Raw genomic sequence first — 15,472 nt, 5'->3', positions numbered from 1 at the left:
CTAGAGATACCTGGTATAGCAAAGATGCTTTACTACATAAGCATGACTTGAGTATCTTTCTGGGCCTAAAGCATTTAAATTCAAAGAAGAGACACTTCTCTCCTCTGACAGCTGTCCTTCCTATATAGAGAGGAGCAGATTATCTATTTAAATACTTTCTGGAAACCCCAGTTCCAGATTTCTATAGAGAGCTCTGACTAAAGATCCAAGTCCTTTCCCCACCCTCTCACACCTTCAATATAGGAAGCACTTGAATTCACATTTTCTAAGGTATTTCTGCTCTCTGTTGAGTAGACTTCAAGCTCCTAAACTGGATGTAGAAGGTGCTGTCTCTGACTGAGTACCTAATGAGAAGGGAGGGCTAAGATATGCAAGAAAAGTGACAGGCTGAATAACTTCAATAACCATAACTAAAAGAAGACTGGTTGGGGTCTACTGGTTCTTTCTAAGAGAAGGAGGAAAACTGTGTGAGAGGAGGAAATGAGGGTGTGGAGGCAAGTCATGGCAAGTGCAGCAAAGCACACAGTAGCTGGAAGGATTAGTGCATCATTTCCTGCTATGTGCTGCACAAAGCAAGACAAACTCAACAATGCAAGATGAAAAAAAAAAAAAAAAAACAAACATTATTATGTGATTTTCCACATCTGAAGCAACTGGAGAGATGTCAGGGAGATATTCTGGACTTAGGATAAGCCACTGCTGGATGTGTTAATCAGCTGGGCTTTAGACTGCAGCAGCAGTGTGGGGTGGTGCCCTTCAGTGGGACAATGAGGTACCTTGTATGAGGGTGGCAACAGCTTCCACTGCCCGGACTGGGCCTGACTCACGCCCCTGTGATGGGACTTTGCCAGAAAAACAAACTCCTCTGGAACAATGGGCAGCTCCTGGGGCCTGGCAGACAGGAAAAGTGTCCTGACCCAAAGGCCTTGTGAGGGCCCACCAGCAGTCCATGAATTTTAGGAGATCCATTACAGTAGGGAACAAAACAAGTCATGCTTGTTTGTATGAGACGGGTACAGATCTTGCCTGGCTCGTGTCGGTGATTCAGGGGTGCTGCTCGGCCACTCTGCAACACGAGCCTCAGCATCCAGCAGCTCCTCCAGCTTGCTCAAAGTCTCTGCTGCTTAGAGGGTCCTAGAAAGAAATGAGATTTCCTGTTCTGCCATGTAAAGAAGACACTGGCTCCAAATCAGGAAACATGTTAAAGAAATTCACCATCAGAACTGTCACTATGCAGCTGCTATGACAAGCCTCCAATTTTGCCTTAAAAGGTAAATAAACTAAATCCTAAGAACTGCTGGTCTCAGGACCGGAGGTGGAAGTTCTCAGATGAAGCCTGGAATTTGAGTCTGGATTAAATCCAGATGTCAGGATCACACCCACTCCCTCGGAAAATTCAGATCTCAATATAACAAGAGTTTGTGCATGGGGAGGGGGAATTGTTTTTCTGGCTTGCCCTCTCTGACACTGACAGGATGGGAAAAAATTAGGAATATGCACAGCCCTGACTTCAGAAGTGGGCAAAAGGGATTAGATGTTGCTAATTATGGTGCAGTTACAGCCTTTCACTTGAACAGGCTGAATGCAGAAGGGCTTGACCCTTGCTTTTCTGCTGAGTATCTAAATGCTCTCTTCAAAGCATAAAATTCATGAAAATTCTATGAAAGGAGCTACCTGCCGACAAATGCAAGGGCAGATGAATGCTACAAACCTGTGAACCAAGTTCTGCTTCCAGGAATACTGGGGCAAACATGCTTGAGGGAAGAGGGATGGGAGGGAAGTATTCAAGCTAACTTACACCTGACCCTACATGGTAAACCAGCAACCATCTTCACCAGCAACTCTTCAGAGACATCTGCAGACATTAACTTGATCTTGTGGCAGGGGTTTTTTCCCCATTTCAATTTCTCTGTGGGAAGCATTTTCTGTGGCTTCTCACCCACCAAACTGCTGGAATTTAACCTTGTTTTCCCTTAACTTTTATTTAGCTAAGAAACTGACAAATCATCAGAACAGAATGGCCTTTAGGAAACTAAAAGCAGCAGAGGCTCTCAGGATAGCTGAGTCTTTCCTTCTCATCCTCTGCCACTGCAATACATGAGCCTTTCAGGCAGATTGAGCTTCCTCTGCTCAATCTATCTGGTCTCAGGAACCAGCTCTAAAAGCTGCTCAAAAACACAGCAAGGAACTATTCACCTTCTGACCTACATTTTGTCAGGGCCAGCTGAATAAATTTGTTCTCACATCAATGCTACCCCCTTTGCTTAAACCCTTTTCCTCCTTTATTACATGTTACTCTGCCCTTTCTGTAGTGCCAAGCAGCCATTCCTTCTCCCCTGCCTGCTGTACCTGCTGCCTCTCTCCGATCTAAGCCTGCTTTTTCTCTCTCAGGATGGGCTCCCTGTTCTCTCCTGGGCTGCCACTGGCCCTGCTGCACACTGTGCTCCTCCTGCAGTGTGCAAACAGCATATGCTTCTCCTGAGCCCTGTAGGATGGCAGTAATACACTGCCACAATTAACATCCTTAAACACCATTTAATTAATCCACTGAAGCCCTAAGAAATTTTAATTAACGGCAGCTTTATTAGTATTTACTTCACCTTCAACACGTAAGCTCTGGCAGTATTTCCAAAGGGAGGAAGGACACTGGCAGAGCAGTTGACAAGACACCCTTTTCCCGACTTTTCCCTGCTCTGTTGCTCCCAGAGCTCCAGCCAGCTCCATGCACTGACAAGGACAGTTCCTTCAGCACCCTCCAAGATGAAGGTCAAGTTAACGTTGTTCCACCGCTCTGCGCAATTCCTGTCATGTACAAGGTTAAATAAATTCACCAAAATCAAGCTTTAAAAGAAGTGTTGTTGCAGTGTTTGATGAACAGCACAGATTGGAGGGGAGTCTGACAGGAAAGCTGAGAGTTCTGCTCCATTTGGAGATCTGCGTATCATAGCCAAGGTCGCCGTGTCTCAGCTGCCAGCCTTGAATGATGTTTGTGTAAAAAGCAGATGCTCTCCAGGCTTCACATGCACTGCTGAATACAAACCCACCAGTCTCTGAATTCCAGCAACCAAACTTCATCCCTCAGCCCTACAACATGGCAAGATGCTGCTGTTCAGATTACCAGGATAAAGGAGGATTATCAGATTTCTGAGGGATCTAACCTGCTGTGGCAGGTGTCCAGGCAGACAAGCTCTGCAGCCTCTTGCAGCAGATTTGTGCTCATTTGCACAACACCTTTCTCTGGTGCCTCTTACAACAAAACACACATTCCCTCTGAGCTAAGTATTGTGGACAATTGTTAAGGGGAAAATAGGAGGAGAAAGAAAAATACTCTCAACATACTATAAATCAAGCTTATGGGATTTGATTTCTGTTGCTAAAACTGCAATTAATCCCAGAAGCACAGGAGTGACCCCTTAGGCCCAGACACATTAACTGTGCTCTAAGGACATTTGTCAGGTATCCACAAGTTAGAATGCCATGATGTCCCCTCAATCTTTAGAATAACTGGTGTGATACAAAACTTCACGGTAGAGAGTCAAATGTTGATGTTCCAGGAAACAAGGACAGCAGTACCCTGAAAAACAGATCAGGCGTCTTTAAACTTATTATTTTGCTAAATACTTGAGGTATGTAACACTAGCCAAAACACAGTTGGGGGGGAACCAAAAATAAATTCTTAATGAGCAACTGAAATAATAATTCAAAACACTATCCTGGTACTACCAAAATGATCAGGACTCCTGCTATCATAACTGCTACAGAGGCTGAGGTCAAATACCACTGCCCTACTTTAATAATTTATTTACAGAACAAATTAAAACTAGCACATATCTGGTTTAATGATGCCAATTATGAATTATACTGACAAATATTGAGTTAAGATCTGAGCATCGAGGCTTCTTATATAACACTGTCTTAAATTTCTAATAAGCAAGAAGCAAACTGTGCTTAAAACACACCTACTAAAGCCCTACTAAAACCCAAATCTCACACCCTACCTTGTAAAATCCCAGCTAACTTTTTCAGGGCTTTGTAAGTAGTACATGAGGGCAGAACTCTGTCCCACTTCCTGCCTCAGAGCTTAGTAACACAGTGGAGCTGACATCAAATCTGACATTTGACTATAAGGTTTTCCTCCTGACCAATTTACTCAGATCCCAAAGTTTACAAACTGCATGCAGCATCCTCAAAATGAGTCAGTGGTGAATAAAAGAGGGTCAGGCAAATACCTTGCTGGTTGTCCCCCAGATTAATCTGCAATACGTAAATGCTAACCATCATTTTTAGAAGTGGTTTTTATAGCCAAATTTGTGTTCAGCAGCCACAGTCCTACACAGGCTTTGTATTTCTCTAGTCATGCTACATGAGCACCTTCTAATAACTACCCAATGTGACTTCACGCAAGGCAAGAGCCAAGAGTGACCTTTAAGAAAGCTCTCCTCCAAACTCCACACCTCTTACAAAACCCACTCCTACCCCAAAGTGCCCAAGACAGCTCCCAGCTCTCTACCCAAATCCTGTCTTCCATGAAATTGTTTCACAAGATGAGGGAAAAAAATGCGTTGTCGTTTTTCCTTCTCCATTCTTAAGCAGTCAGTGCTTACAGGAAGTAGCACTACTGTAGTTTGAATGGCCACACACATAAGGAGAACTCTTAGCATTACACTCCCCACCAAATACTATTGTAAGCAAACAAGCTTTAATGTCCATTGCAAACCAGGGAATGAAGGCTTCTATTTTACTTGTTGCTGTTGTTTTTTCCTTCAAAACCCGGCAAAAATGCAATGGTGAAAGTCTGAGCATCACCTACAGAGGTGCTGTTAGATCAATACCAGCTGTGCGAAAAGTGAGAGGAGCTCAGGATCCCACAACCACCACCTGAGCCCCTGGGCATGGGCTCTGCAGGCAGTCAGAGGGGCATTTAGGAACAAGACACCGAGACGCGTCCGAGCAGCGCCGGATTTCCCCCAGCTGACTCAGAGCTCGCCTTTTCCCACGAACGGCCGCGCTGGGCTGACCCCGAGTCTCCTGTCCTGGGGGCAAGGGAGCCCGAACCTTCTGGGAAACGAGCACCGCACAGCCTGCGGCTCTGGGGAAACCCAGAGCAGCGCTTCCCGTGCTGGCCATGCCCACAGCCCCCGCGCAGGGCCGGCTGCCCCGTCCCCTCACAGACCCCCGGCAGAACCCAAGCCGCCTCCGTACCCTCACAGCGGGGCGGCAGCGGCTCGGCCTCCCGCACACCCTCACAGCGCCCCTGTTCCCCCATGGCGTCCACACCCACTCCAGCCCTCATGACCGCCGGGGGTCGGGACGCCTCCAGCCCCTCACGACTCCCTGCGCCAGCCTCTCAGAACCCCGGGGATCTCTCCCTGTCCTCGGGACGCTTCCACGATCCCACGACCCTCGGCGGTCCCTCACAACACCCCAGAGCCGCCGGGCGCCGCCCCGGGTCCCTCCCCGCGCCTGCGCAGCCCCACCGCGCCTGCGCCGCGCCCCCGGGGCTATAAAGGCGGCAGTGCGGGAGCACGGCGCGGTGTCGCCTCCCCGTCGCCGGCGTTGCTCTGCCGTCACCTCCGGTGTCCCGTCCGACAGCGAGGATGGAGGCGGTGGTGCGGCGCTGCCCGTTCCTGGCCCGTGTGTCCCAGGCGTTCCTGCAGAAGGCTGGGCCGTCGCTGCTGCTGTACGCCCAGCACTGCCCGCGGATGATGGAGGCGGCCCCGCCGGCCGCCCGCGCCCTCGCCACGTCCGCCGCCCGCGGGCAGCAGGCGGAGGAGGAGACCCCCGCGGGCCGCCGCGGTGAGTACGGCCGGGGGAGCCAGCCGAGGGTCACACGCGGGCCCCTGAGGGGGAAAAAAATAACACAGACATTGCATGTCTCGGGGGGAAACTTCTGGAATAGGCAGCGCTGAGGCAGGGGTTGCTTAATCCTTGAAATGTCCGCGGTAAGGAAATTTGTGGCCGTGACATGAATCAGGGACCGGGCTGCTGGGGCGTCCTGCGGCGAGCCCCGGGTGGGGATCTGGGATCCTGGGTCTCGGAGCGGTGTTTCTCACGGTACGGTGGCCCTTCACGCCACCCGGGAACATTCCTTGGGGAATTCTTCCCCAGGCACTCAGGGGAGGGAGCTGAGGCTTACAGCAGAGGAAGCTGCATGGCTGAAAAATCTCTCAAGTCCTCGAAAGAAGGTCACAGAATCACAGTTAGGTTAAAAAAGACCTCTGAGGTCGAGTCCAGCCTATGACTGAACACTACTATGTAAACTAAACATAGCACTTACTGCCATTTCCAGTCTTCCCTTAAATATTCCCTTTGGGAGTGAGAGGTATTTCTGCCCCTCAAAGGGTACAGTGCTAGATCTAGCATCTCAAATCAGATGTCCCTTGGGTGGTACTAGGATTTTGCGCTTGTATAAATAAAATGTGACTGCTCAGTTAAATAGTACTGAATGGGTCCTGGCAAATTAATTGCAAAAGTAATGGATCAAAAAACTGAAGTCATTGTATTAAAATGATGAAGCTGAATTGTTTTCCCTTCTCTGCCCCCATCTTAGAGGCCAAAAATGTCAAAGAAGTGGCCCAGCAGAATGCAGATGGAGCCCAGCTTCCTGCTGGCCACCCACCTGCCAGCGCTAGCCAGAGTACGGCTACCAAGTGCCCGTTCCTGGCAGCTCACATGAACCACAAGAAGAGCACTGTTTTCTGCAAAGCCAGCCTGGAACTGCAGGAGGATGTGCAGGAAGTGCAGGCTGACAGGAAAGGTACGTTCTCGGTGCACTGAAGCAGTGATTCCCCCCCGGGAGCCTCTGGTGCCTGACTTGCATCTGGAGCGTGCCGGGTCTGACAGGCACTGCTGAAACGATGCAGCTGGGATTATGGGAGACTGCAGGGAAGAGCTGCTGGAGAATGTAGGTGTTAATGACATACCTGTGACGTTGTGCAGGGCTTCCCTGGGTGATTTTGATGTGGGAATACCGTGAGCTGTATTTTGATGTGCTGGCTGGCTCTAGATGTGTGAGTCAAGCTGTTACACTTGCACCCAAGCAGATGCTTAGATCTGAAGAGAGCTTTGCCAGGGTGCTGGCTTAGATAAAGGTTTTATATCCAAAGATGGAGCAAAGTGTTGAGACACCAGGCAAGTACCAGCACAAATCCAAGCTTGAAAACAGGCAAATGGTTTTGGGGTGGTTTTTTGGTGTTTACGGAATTAAGGGAGGTTGGCTGGCTTGGAGTGGTAGTGTGGAAGGGCTGTCCTTCAAAGGAAGGAACTTTTTAGCAGTGTCAGTAAAGCCTCACTGCCTGTCTCAGAAGGCTTATGTTTTGTTTGCCTTCTGTGGCACAGTTAAAAAAAAAAAATCTGTGCTAACAGAACAAAAAGGAAGCAGCTGACTAGAACTCTGCCTCCAGTTAGGTGTGTACCAATCCTTTCAGATGAGTGCTGTAGCTGTATAGTGTGGTTCTCTGAGTCATGATGAAACAAATACTTTATAAGGAATTTACCTGTTGTACTGTGATTGATTAACAAGGCTAATCCTTCTGTCTTGTCAAAGGCAAATTTGTAAGCAAATAGTTCATCCTAGCAGGATCAATATGGGGTTTTGGGCATATCCTTCCTAAAGATTGAAATGTTGGTTTTACTTAAAATGTTTGCTTTGCTGAATTCAACTTACCTCACTTGGTTTCAAACCAAATAAACTCACTGGAATTTATTAAAATATCTGTAGGTACAGAATTTGCCAAAATACCAAGCACTTCCACAGTGAGAAAGATTGAGACTGAGGGAGCAGAGCAGAGTGGCTTGCTCAAGAAGTTTAAGGATATTATGCTGAAGCAAAAGCCGGAAAGCGTCTCTCATCTGCTTCAGGATAACTTGCCAAAATGTAAGAATGTCTAGCAAAACCCCCAGAGGCCTGGTCTGTTGTGATTATTTCCTGTGTGCTGAAGTCCCTGTCTCCTTTCAGCTGTATCCACTTTCCAGTATGATCAGTTCTTTGAGAAGAAGATAGATGAGAAGAAGAAGGATCACACCTACCGCGTGTTCAAGACCGTGAACCGGAAGGCGCAGATCTTCCCCATGGCGGACGACTACACCGATTCCCTGATCACCAAGAAGGAGGTGTCTGTCTGGTGCAGCAATGATTACCTGGGCATGAGCCGCCACCCTCGTGTCTGTGGGGCAGTTATGTGAGTGGTGCTGTGTTCTTAAGAGGCGTTTTCAAGCTGTATTTTGTGGGAAGGCTTCTGAAAAGCTGATTTCTATACTGTGGAACATAAGTTGCTTCTGATGTGATTCTTGGGGTGCAGTTAAGATTACACTCGTTTCTTGGGCGGTCACTTAGTCTTTAGATCCAGGGCTGCACTATGTGTATTGGTCACTGATGGTGCTCCTTGGATCTTCCTTAAAAGCCCCAAATGTTGCCAGATAAACTGGATGGTATATTGCAGCTGTGCTTGGTCACTGATATCTGACCTTAATGGACTCCTGAGTGTGCAGGTTGCTCAGAGACCCAACAGCTGCTTTTTGCTGCCAGTTCTTTAGAACAGTCCTGATTATGTACCAGAATGTTTTCAGCATTGATCCTTTACTCTTCTGTGTGTCCCACAGCAATGCTAATGCCTCTCTTGGGCCCTCTTTAGGGAAACACTGAAACAACATGGTGCTGGAGCAGGAGGCACCAGAAACATATCAGGAACAAGTAAATTTCATGTCGACTTGGAAAAAGAACTAGCTGATCTTCATGGAAAAGATGCAGCACTGTTGTTCTCCTCTTGCTTTGTAGCCAATGACTCCACTCTCTTCACTCTAGCTAAAATGCTGCCAGGTAAGATCTCAAACTGCACCTCTGTTGCCTCAAAAACACAGCCTTGCCCTAAGCTGTTTGGAGTATGTTTTGCAAATGGCTGTCCAAAGTGAGGATTCACCCTAATCCATGGGCAGAGTATGGTTTGCTGGTCTTAATACCATATTCAAGTTATGTTCAGTACAAATTACAATATCAACCTACTGAGATTGAGATCTATGAGCTGGGAACTGCTTGAGGAATTACACAAGCTGAGTCTTCTGTTCTTGTGTTTAAACTCTACGCGAAAATGAGACAGCAGAAATTTAGTGTCCTCCCACTGGAAGGGGTGAACTTCTCTCTCACTTCAGAAGTTAGGAGTGTTAGATAACTATTTTCTCAGGTTCTCATTTATGTTAGTTTGAATATCTAAAATAAACCTCAAATATTTTTCTTGCTTCCATGATCTGTAACTTGCTCTTTTGATCAAGACAAGCTACCCTTGTTTCCTGAACTCTTGCCATACATAATGCAATGCTAGGAATCAGTTGATGCTTCTATACTTAAAATGTAACTAGGCTTGTAACCTGTTTTCCTCAGGTTGTGAGATCTACTCTGATTCTGGAAACCATGCCTCCATGATCCAGGGGATCTGTAACAGCAGGGTGCCAAAACATATATTTCGCCATAATGATGTCAACCATCTTCGAGAGCTATTGAAAAAGTCTGATCCTTCCACCCCTAAAATTGTTGCATTTGAAACTGTTCATTCAATGGATGGTAAGTTGACATCAAAGCCTCCTCTCTGCTTCCTCAGATCACCTGTGTTTTAGGTCTCAAAGTATGCAGTGCTATAGGGGTTATCCAGGGGTACTTCTGGGGTTTATCCAGTCATACAGAAAATCCTGAACTGCCAGTCACTGCTTTGGTTCCTAGGTGCTGTTTGTCCTCTGGAAGAGCTGTGTGATGTGGCCCACGAGCACGGGGCCATCACCTTTGTGGATGAAGTGCACGCTGTGGGGCTGTATGGAGCCCGAGGAGGTGGGATAGGAGACCGGGATGGAGTCATGCACAAGATGGACATCATCTCTGGAACGCTTGGTATGCACAGCCTGGCACTCCTGCAGGAGCTGAGGCAGCAAAGCTGCTGAGCAGCCAAATTAAGTGGGTTAGCTCAAAACCAGTCTAGTCAAATGAACTTGTTATGGGCTGCTGGGGCCTAGGATTTTTCAGAAAGCCCAAGGGATTTAAGTGTGCCCCACAGTTTGAAAAGCTTCCATTAAGCTACTTACACTGCCTTAGAAATAGTTATGGTAGCTTTGTATGGGGTTTTCTTTTAAGCAAGCTAGCAAAAAGTCCTCCAGTAGCATGTTACACAAGTCAAGAAGAAATTCAGGTGAGAATGCTAGTAGAGCAGTTCTCTATATTTAGTGGTACTTAGTTCCTTTATGTGAAATGGAGTGCTCCTAATCTAGAAACCTGAGATGGGGAGTTATGTAAAGAGATTTGGCAAGTACTGAAGCAACTGCTATTATCTGAGTAGAATGCAGGCTGGGGAGTAGGTTTACTGCTGCAATTGGAAGGCTGTTTAAACAGCTTTCAAAACATAAATAAAATTTACTAGGAAAGTTCATGCCCTTTGGAACTTAAAGTCCTAGGTTACTGCCTAATAGGAACAGAAGTGTTCACCAGACACCCTGGTTCTGTCTGTGGCTGTGTTCTGCACTCCAGACATTTGGAAAGGAGGGCTGGTATCAACTGCACAATCACAGTAACAGCCTCCTGTGCTCCGTAGGATCACAGGCTATTTGTAGCATCTCTGAAACAGATTATTTTAAATCTGCTGAGAGACTTAGTGTTGATCACTTGGGGTCACTGTTTAAGTCCCTGCTTGATGATTGGGCTTGGAAGGTCTTCCTCAAAATCAAAACTTGTGTATTTGATAGAGGCATGAACTGTCCTTGCTGTGCAGCAGCTAGATCCATGTTATCAAGATTGGCTTAAAAACAAAGCTGTACCATGTGCTGAGTAAATACAAGATTACCGAGGGGGGGCTGGAACATGCCATGACTACATTACCTGTGTGGCCAGAATAACCCATTCCTCCAAGTGAAAAGCTCCAGTTCTTCACATCATTCCAATACGTGGAAAGAACAAGTCCAGTTACTTACCTTTCTATTTTTTTTCCTTCAGGCAAAGCATTTGGCTGTGTGGGAGGCTACATCTCCAGCACCAGTTCCCTGATCGACACGGTTCGCTCGTACGCCGCCGGGTTTATTTTCACCACGTCGCTGCCCCCCATGCTGCTGGCAGGGGCCCTGGAGTCCGTGCGGACGCTCAAGAGCGCCGAGGGGCAGGCGCTGAGGCGCCAGCACCAGCGCAACGTCAAGCTCATGAGGCAGATGCTGATGGACGCGGGGCTGCCCGTGGTGCACTGCCCCAGCCACATCATCCCCGTAAGGGTGAGGACCTGGGGTACTGTTAGCACAGGGCTGTGGTGCCCGTTGTACTGTCCATGAGCACGTTGTACTGTCGGGTATTAGTCACTGCCTTCACAAAGTTCAAACTCACCTTGTTGCTCAGCAGTGATGTGCCACGAGTCTGGCTTAAGTCTGGTGTAAATATAAAATAGAGGGAGAAAGACTGTGGGTTTCAAACACTAACAGTATACAGAAAATAAGGAAACTGCTAACAAGCTAGTAAAAAGCTTTGGGTTGTAAACTGCTACCTGCCTAGGCTGCAGTGGTGCTCTTATGCCCAGAGTGCTCTGCAAGACAGACTATTAGCCTTTTGTTTTGACCTACATGTTACTTAGCAGCTCTATTGGATTCTTACAGCTTGCTAAGTTGGGCTGACAGTTTTACCAACTCTTATTCTTTTGGTTGATTTTGTAACTTAAAATTTTGAACTTCAGGTTGCAGATGCTGCTAAAAATACAGAGATCTGTGACAAGTTGATGAGCCAGCACAGCATCTATGTCCAAGCCATCAACTACCCAACAGTTCCCCGTGGAGAGGAGCTGCTCCGAATTGCCCCTACACCTCACCACACCCCTCAGATGATGAGTTATTTTATTGGTGAGTCAACTCCTGCATCAGTGCACTGAAGAGCCTGCCTGTCTGTGCAGTCTTTGCACTAAAGATGAGACTGGGAAGCAGTTGAGTTTACGTGTCATTAGCTGGACAGTGTCTTTCCACTGCTGCAGCACATCCTGCATGCTTCCCTGCTTGGAGTGTGAGATGTGAGGGCCAGTGCAGACCTATACCCAGCCGGGGCTCTGCTCAGGCATTGTCCAAACCAGTCTTCACATGTTACATGTATTCCAAACTCAGCTGTCCTCAGCTGAGCTGTTAATTTGTCTTAAACGTGGATCTGTTCAGAGAAAGTAGATCCTTCTTGATCCCGTCAGGAGGGGTGATAGGAGGATAGCTGAGACTTAGTTGCAGCCCAGTTGTTTCAAGAGGTAGATTGTGTCAGAGTGCAATCCTATTATCCCTGCTCACTTGTTAGGAGAATAAATATGCTGACACTTCTGCTGCTTCTCTAAAGCAATCCAGTCTTAAGCTTTGATCTTGATAAACTTTTCTTAACAGAAAAACTGCTGGCTACGTGGAAGGATGTTGGTCTGGAGCTGAAACCACACTCCTCAGCTGAATGCAACTTCTGTAGACGACCCCTGCATTTTGAAGCAATGAGTGAACGAGAACGAGCCTACTTCAGTGGCATGAGCAAACTAGTATCTGTCAGTGCATGAGAGTATAATGTCAGTTGTTGTCCAGCTCTAGTATCAAGTCAGTAGCATTTTTTAATTGCTCAAGTATTTTAATTGTAGTTGAAGCACTACGCTCTGAAAATAAATTTCAAGAGCCACGATGCCCTGTTGTGTTTGTGTGCTTCTGTGTCCCTTCCATAACTAGAACTGATGTGTCAGGGGCTGGGATGGCATTTGATGGAATAAAACATTGCTCTACAGCTTACTGCCCCTCAGCTGAACTACTGCCCGTCCAATGACTATGCCCAAAGAACTTCAGTAGTGCTTCCTGCAGGGGGTTTATTTATTATGCAAAGAGAAAATAGCTTATCTGGGGCATCTTCCTGAAAGCCTTTGAAAATAAGCAGGTATAGTTCTACATACTCACTAATACTTAAGTGCCTTGAGAAGTGTTTTAAATAAGCAGCTGCACTCATGTTTTGGGAGGCAGCCATTTAGAATGGGTTCTGCTAGATGCTGTCTCCCTCTGCTACCCTCTTCTTCCTTTGTAGTTTGTGCACAAGCATTCCCCTTCTGGCATTCACTACACTGAGGGAAAAGGTGCTAATGGCATTAAGTGGTATTTTCTGACTACCTGATAGAAAACCAAGGTGCTGGTGGGGCATGTGCACCATTGCAGGTGGGCTCTGGCTGCCTGTGTCTCTGCAGGTCTCCATGAGCTGCTGTGAAAACTGTCAGCGAGCAATATAATAGTTCAGGTCTCTGAGAGAAGTCATTGTGGGAGAAAATCAGTACTGCCTTTGCGAGCCTTCTGAAACCTTAGCAATCGGCTGTAGCAGGCCTATCTTATTTAATGCTTTGGTAAATAGCAAAGGCCTGCTTTGAACAGGGGGAAGTAAATTCTCTGGGTGAGCACATGTACTCAGAGGTCAGTGTTGGCATGAAGTCAAGCAGAGCACTGAACTCCTTGCAGGTGCAGGCATGTCCAGGAACTGCTGCAGTGGTTTGCACTGGCTCTGAGCAGCCACTCTCTCCCAGGGACTCTTGTTTTGTGGCTGTAAGGAGCCAGCCTGGCACTTCCCCCTGCTGTCACACTCACACGTGTGCTGTGAGGCTCCCTCCCACTAGGGATCCCTTATAGTATCACAAATAGCCATGTGGGGTGGAGAAACCCAAATTAAAGCAAAATCGTCAGCTGGAAGTCACCAGTTGTTTAAGCATGTACTGAAGCACCTTGCTATCTCAGAAGAGTTTTTATAAAGCATCTGACTTTCCAAGCAGCCAAGCTACTCTGAAAAAGCCCTCTGCCAGCCAGCCAAGGGGCAGCTGCTGCCTCTGCCACGTGCAGGTGTTCTGTAGAAGGGAGGATGTGACCCGCCTGGCCTTGCCATGAACCATTTGTGGCCCAAGACTCAGTGCATATGCATCTGTTATAGAGCTCTCCCCATTATCTTTTAGGTTATACTGCTACATTAACTAGAGACATAAAATAACAAACCACAGCTCCTCCATCAACCTCTCCCAAGGACTTTGTCCCCAGCATCATGATGTGCCAACAACCTCGTTGCAAACTGGCAACAATCAGGGAACAGCTGTAAGCAATCAGTGTGTGGGGGAGATAACACAACATGTTGACTCACATATGGCCATATTCTGACAGTACCAGGTCACTTGCATATCTAGGTTTTTTTTTTGCTAAAAGCTTTCAGAATTGGCCCAGTCTATTTTGCAAACCAGCTTATAAGCCCAGTTTTTCTTCCTAGTTTTTAAAATAGCAATTCAACACTTGGTAGTACCAAGAAGAAATAAGACATAGAAAGGCACCAGCTATCAGAAATCTCCAAAGTTCTTCCAAATTAATCACAGGAGAGAACCAAACCCCAGAATTCAAAGCTGGCAACCTTTGAAATGACAGGAACACGAATAACCTCAGCACGTGGCAGCCAGTACCTCCACACCTCTTAACATCAGCTGTGACAAATTACCTTTAGCACTGGTGTTGGTAAGCAAGAGTGTGAAAGCAGAACCAAGGCACAGCAAGAGGCCAGCAGATGTCCATCACTTAACTGCAAAACAAAGACAAATCCAATGGCACATTGAAAAGATAAATTCTCCTCAATGAAAAGGACAAAGGAAAAAAAATAGACACATATTGTTTCCCAGCAAATAAAAATTGAATGGGGGGTTGTATAAGTAGGGATAAGTTATGCAAACTTTAGTTTGGTTCCTGGAAAAAATAATAGAGGAAGTAATCAGTAAAATATGTTTAAGGTTAGACAATGACAGTGGCAGAGTGAGGAATGCAGCCATAAAGCTGTGGCTAACATTTGTCTGGGGCAAAATAATTCATCTAGTTAAATGCTGCATAGCCCTAAACTCACACCCCCCTCCATTTCCCAACCTATATACGCAAAGGAGAAACCCCAGGTGTGACAGGAGCAGCAAAACCATTCCAAGTGCAAGCAGGAGCACATGTTCCCCATTGCTGGGAGGAGGCTGCAGGGGGTTCTGTTCCTACCATGGCCAGGGGCATTATTAACACCCCAAATCTACAGTTCTGGTATCCCTGATGCTTTGCACCCATTTTGGGACACACCCCTTGCACTGCACCCTGGCCTGCTGCCAGCAGCTGGGATGGGGGATGTGAGTGTGGCCTCACCACAAACCACTGTAGTTGGGGTGCACACTGGCACAAGGCAGCAAAATCCTAATGCAAGGTAGCCCCTGGCCTAGAGCTGCTAGCCCACCACCAGCACGGCTGGACTCCTGGTTATTTAGGACATTCTGTGCCCCAGCCACCCTCCAGCTTGATCCCAAGCCCTCACCATCCCCAGGTTAGGTTAGGCACCCTCTTCCCCACCCAGACCCCCAACCCTGCACAGTCCCAGGGGGCTGATCCCCGATATCCTTACCCCACAGGTAAATAGCCTTTCACTCCCTGCTGCTCCTACCTGCTTCCTGCCATTCCCCAAGGACTGTAGGGA

At 47.2% G+C, this 15,472-nt stretch overlaps 1 protein-coding gene across 1 annotated transcript; it reads left to right on the top strand.

Annotated features, from left to right (window-relative positions):
- Window positions 1-5,519: 5,519 nt before the first annotated feature.
- ALAS1 (5'-aminolevulinate synthase 1) lies at window positions 5,520-12,649 on the top strand. Its single transcript, XM_053989717.1, has 10 exons — window positions 5,520-5,796; window positions 6,551-6,757; window positions 7,721-7,876; window positions 7,958-8,180; window positions 8,634-8,818; window positions 9,377-9,556; window positions 9,713-9,877; window positions 10,970-11,238; window positions 11,691-11,853; window positions 12,370-12,649. The coding sequence occupies exons 1-10, from the start codon at window positions 5,598-5,600 to the stop codon at window positions 12,528-12,530; spliced, it is 1,908 nt and encodes a 635-aa protein (XP_053845692.1). The 5' UTR covers window positions 5,520-5,597; the 3' UTR covers window positions 12,531-12,649.
- The last annotated feature ends 2,823 nt before the right edge of the window (window positions 12,650-15,472 follow it).

This window comes from Vidua macroura, chromosome 13 (genome assembly GCF_024509145.1).
Source record: "Vidua macroura isolate BioBank_ID:100142 chromosome 13, ASM2450914v1, whole genome shotgun sequence".
NCBI lineage: Eukaryota > Metazoa > Chordata > Aves > Passeriformes > Viduidae > Vidua > Vidua macroura.
This window is presented reverse-complemented; position numbering and strand designations above follow the sequence as displayed.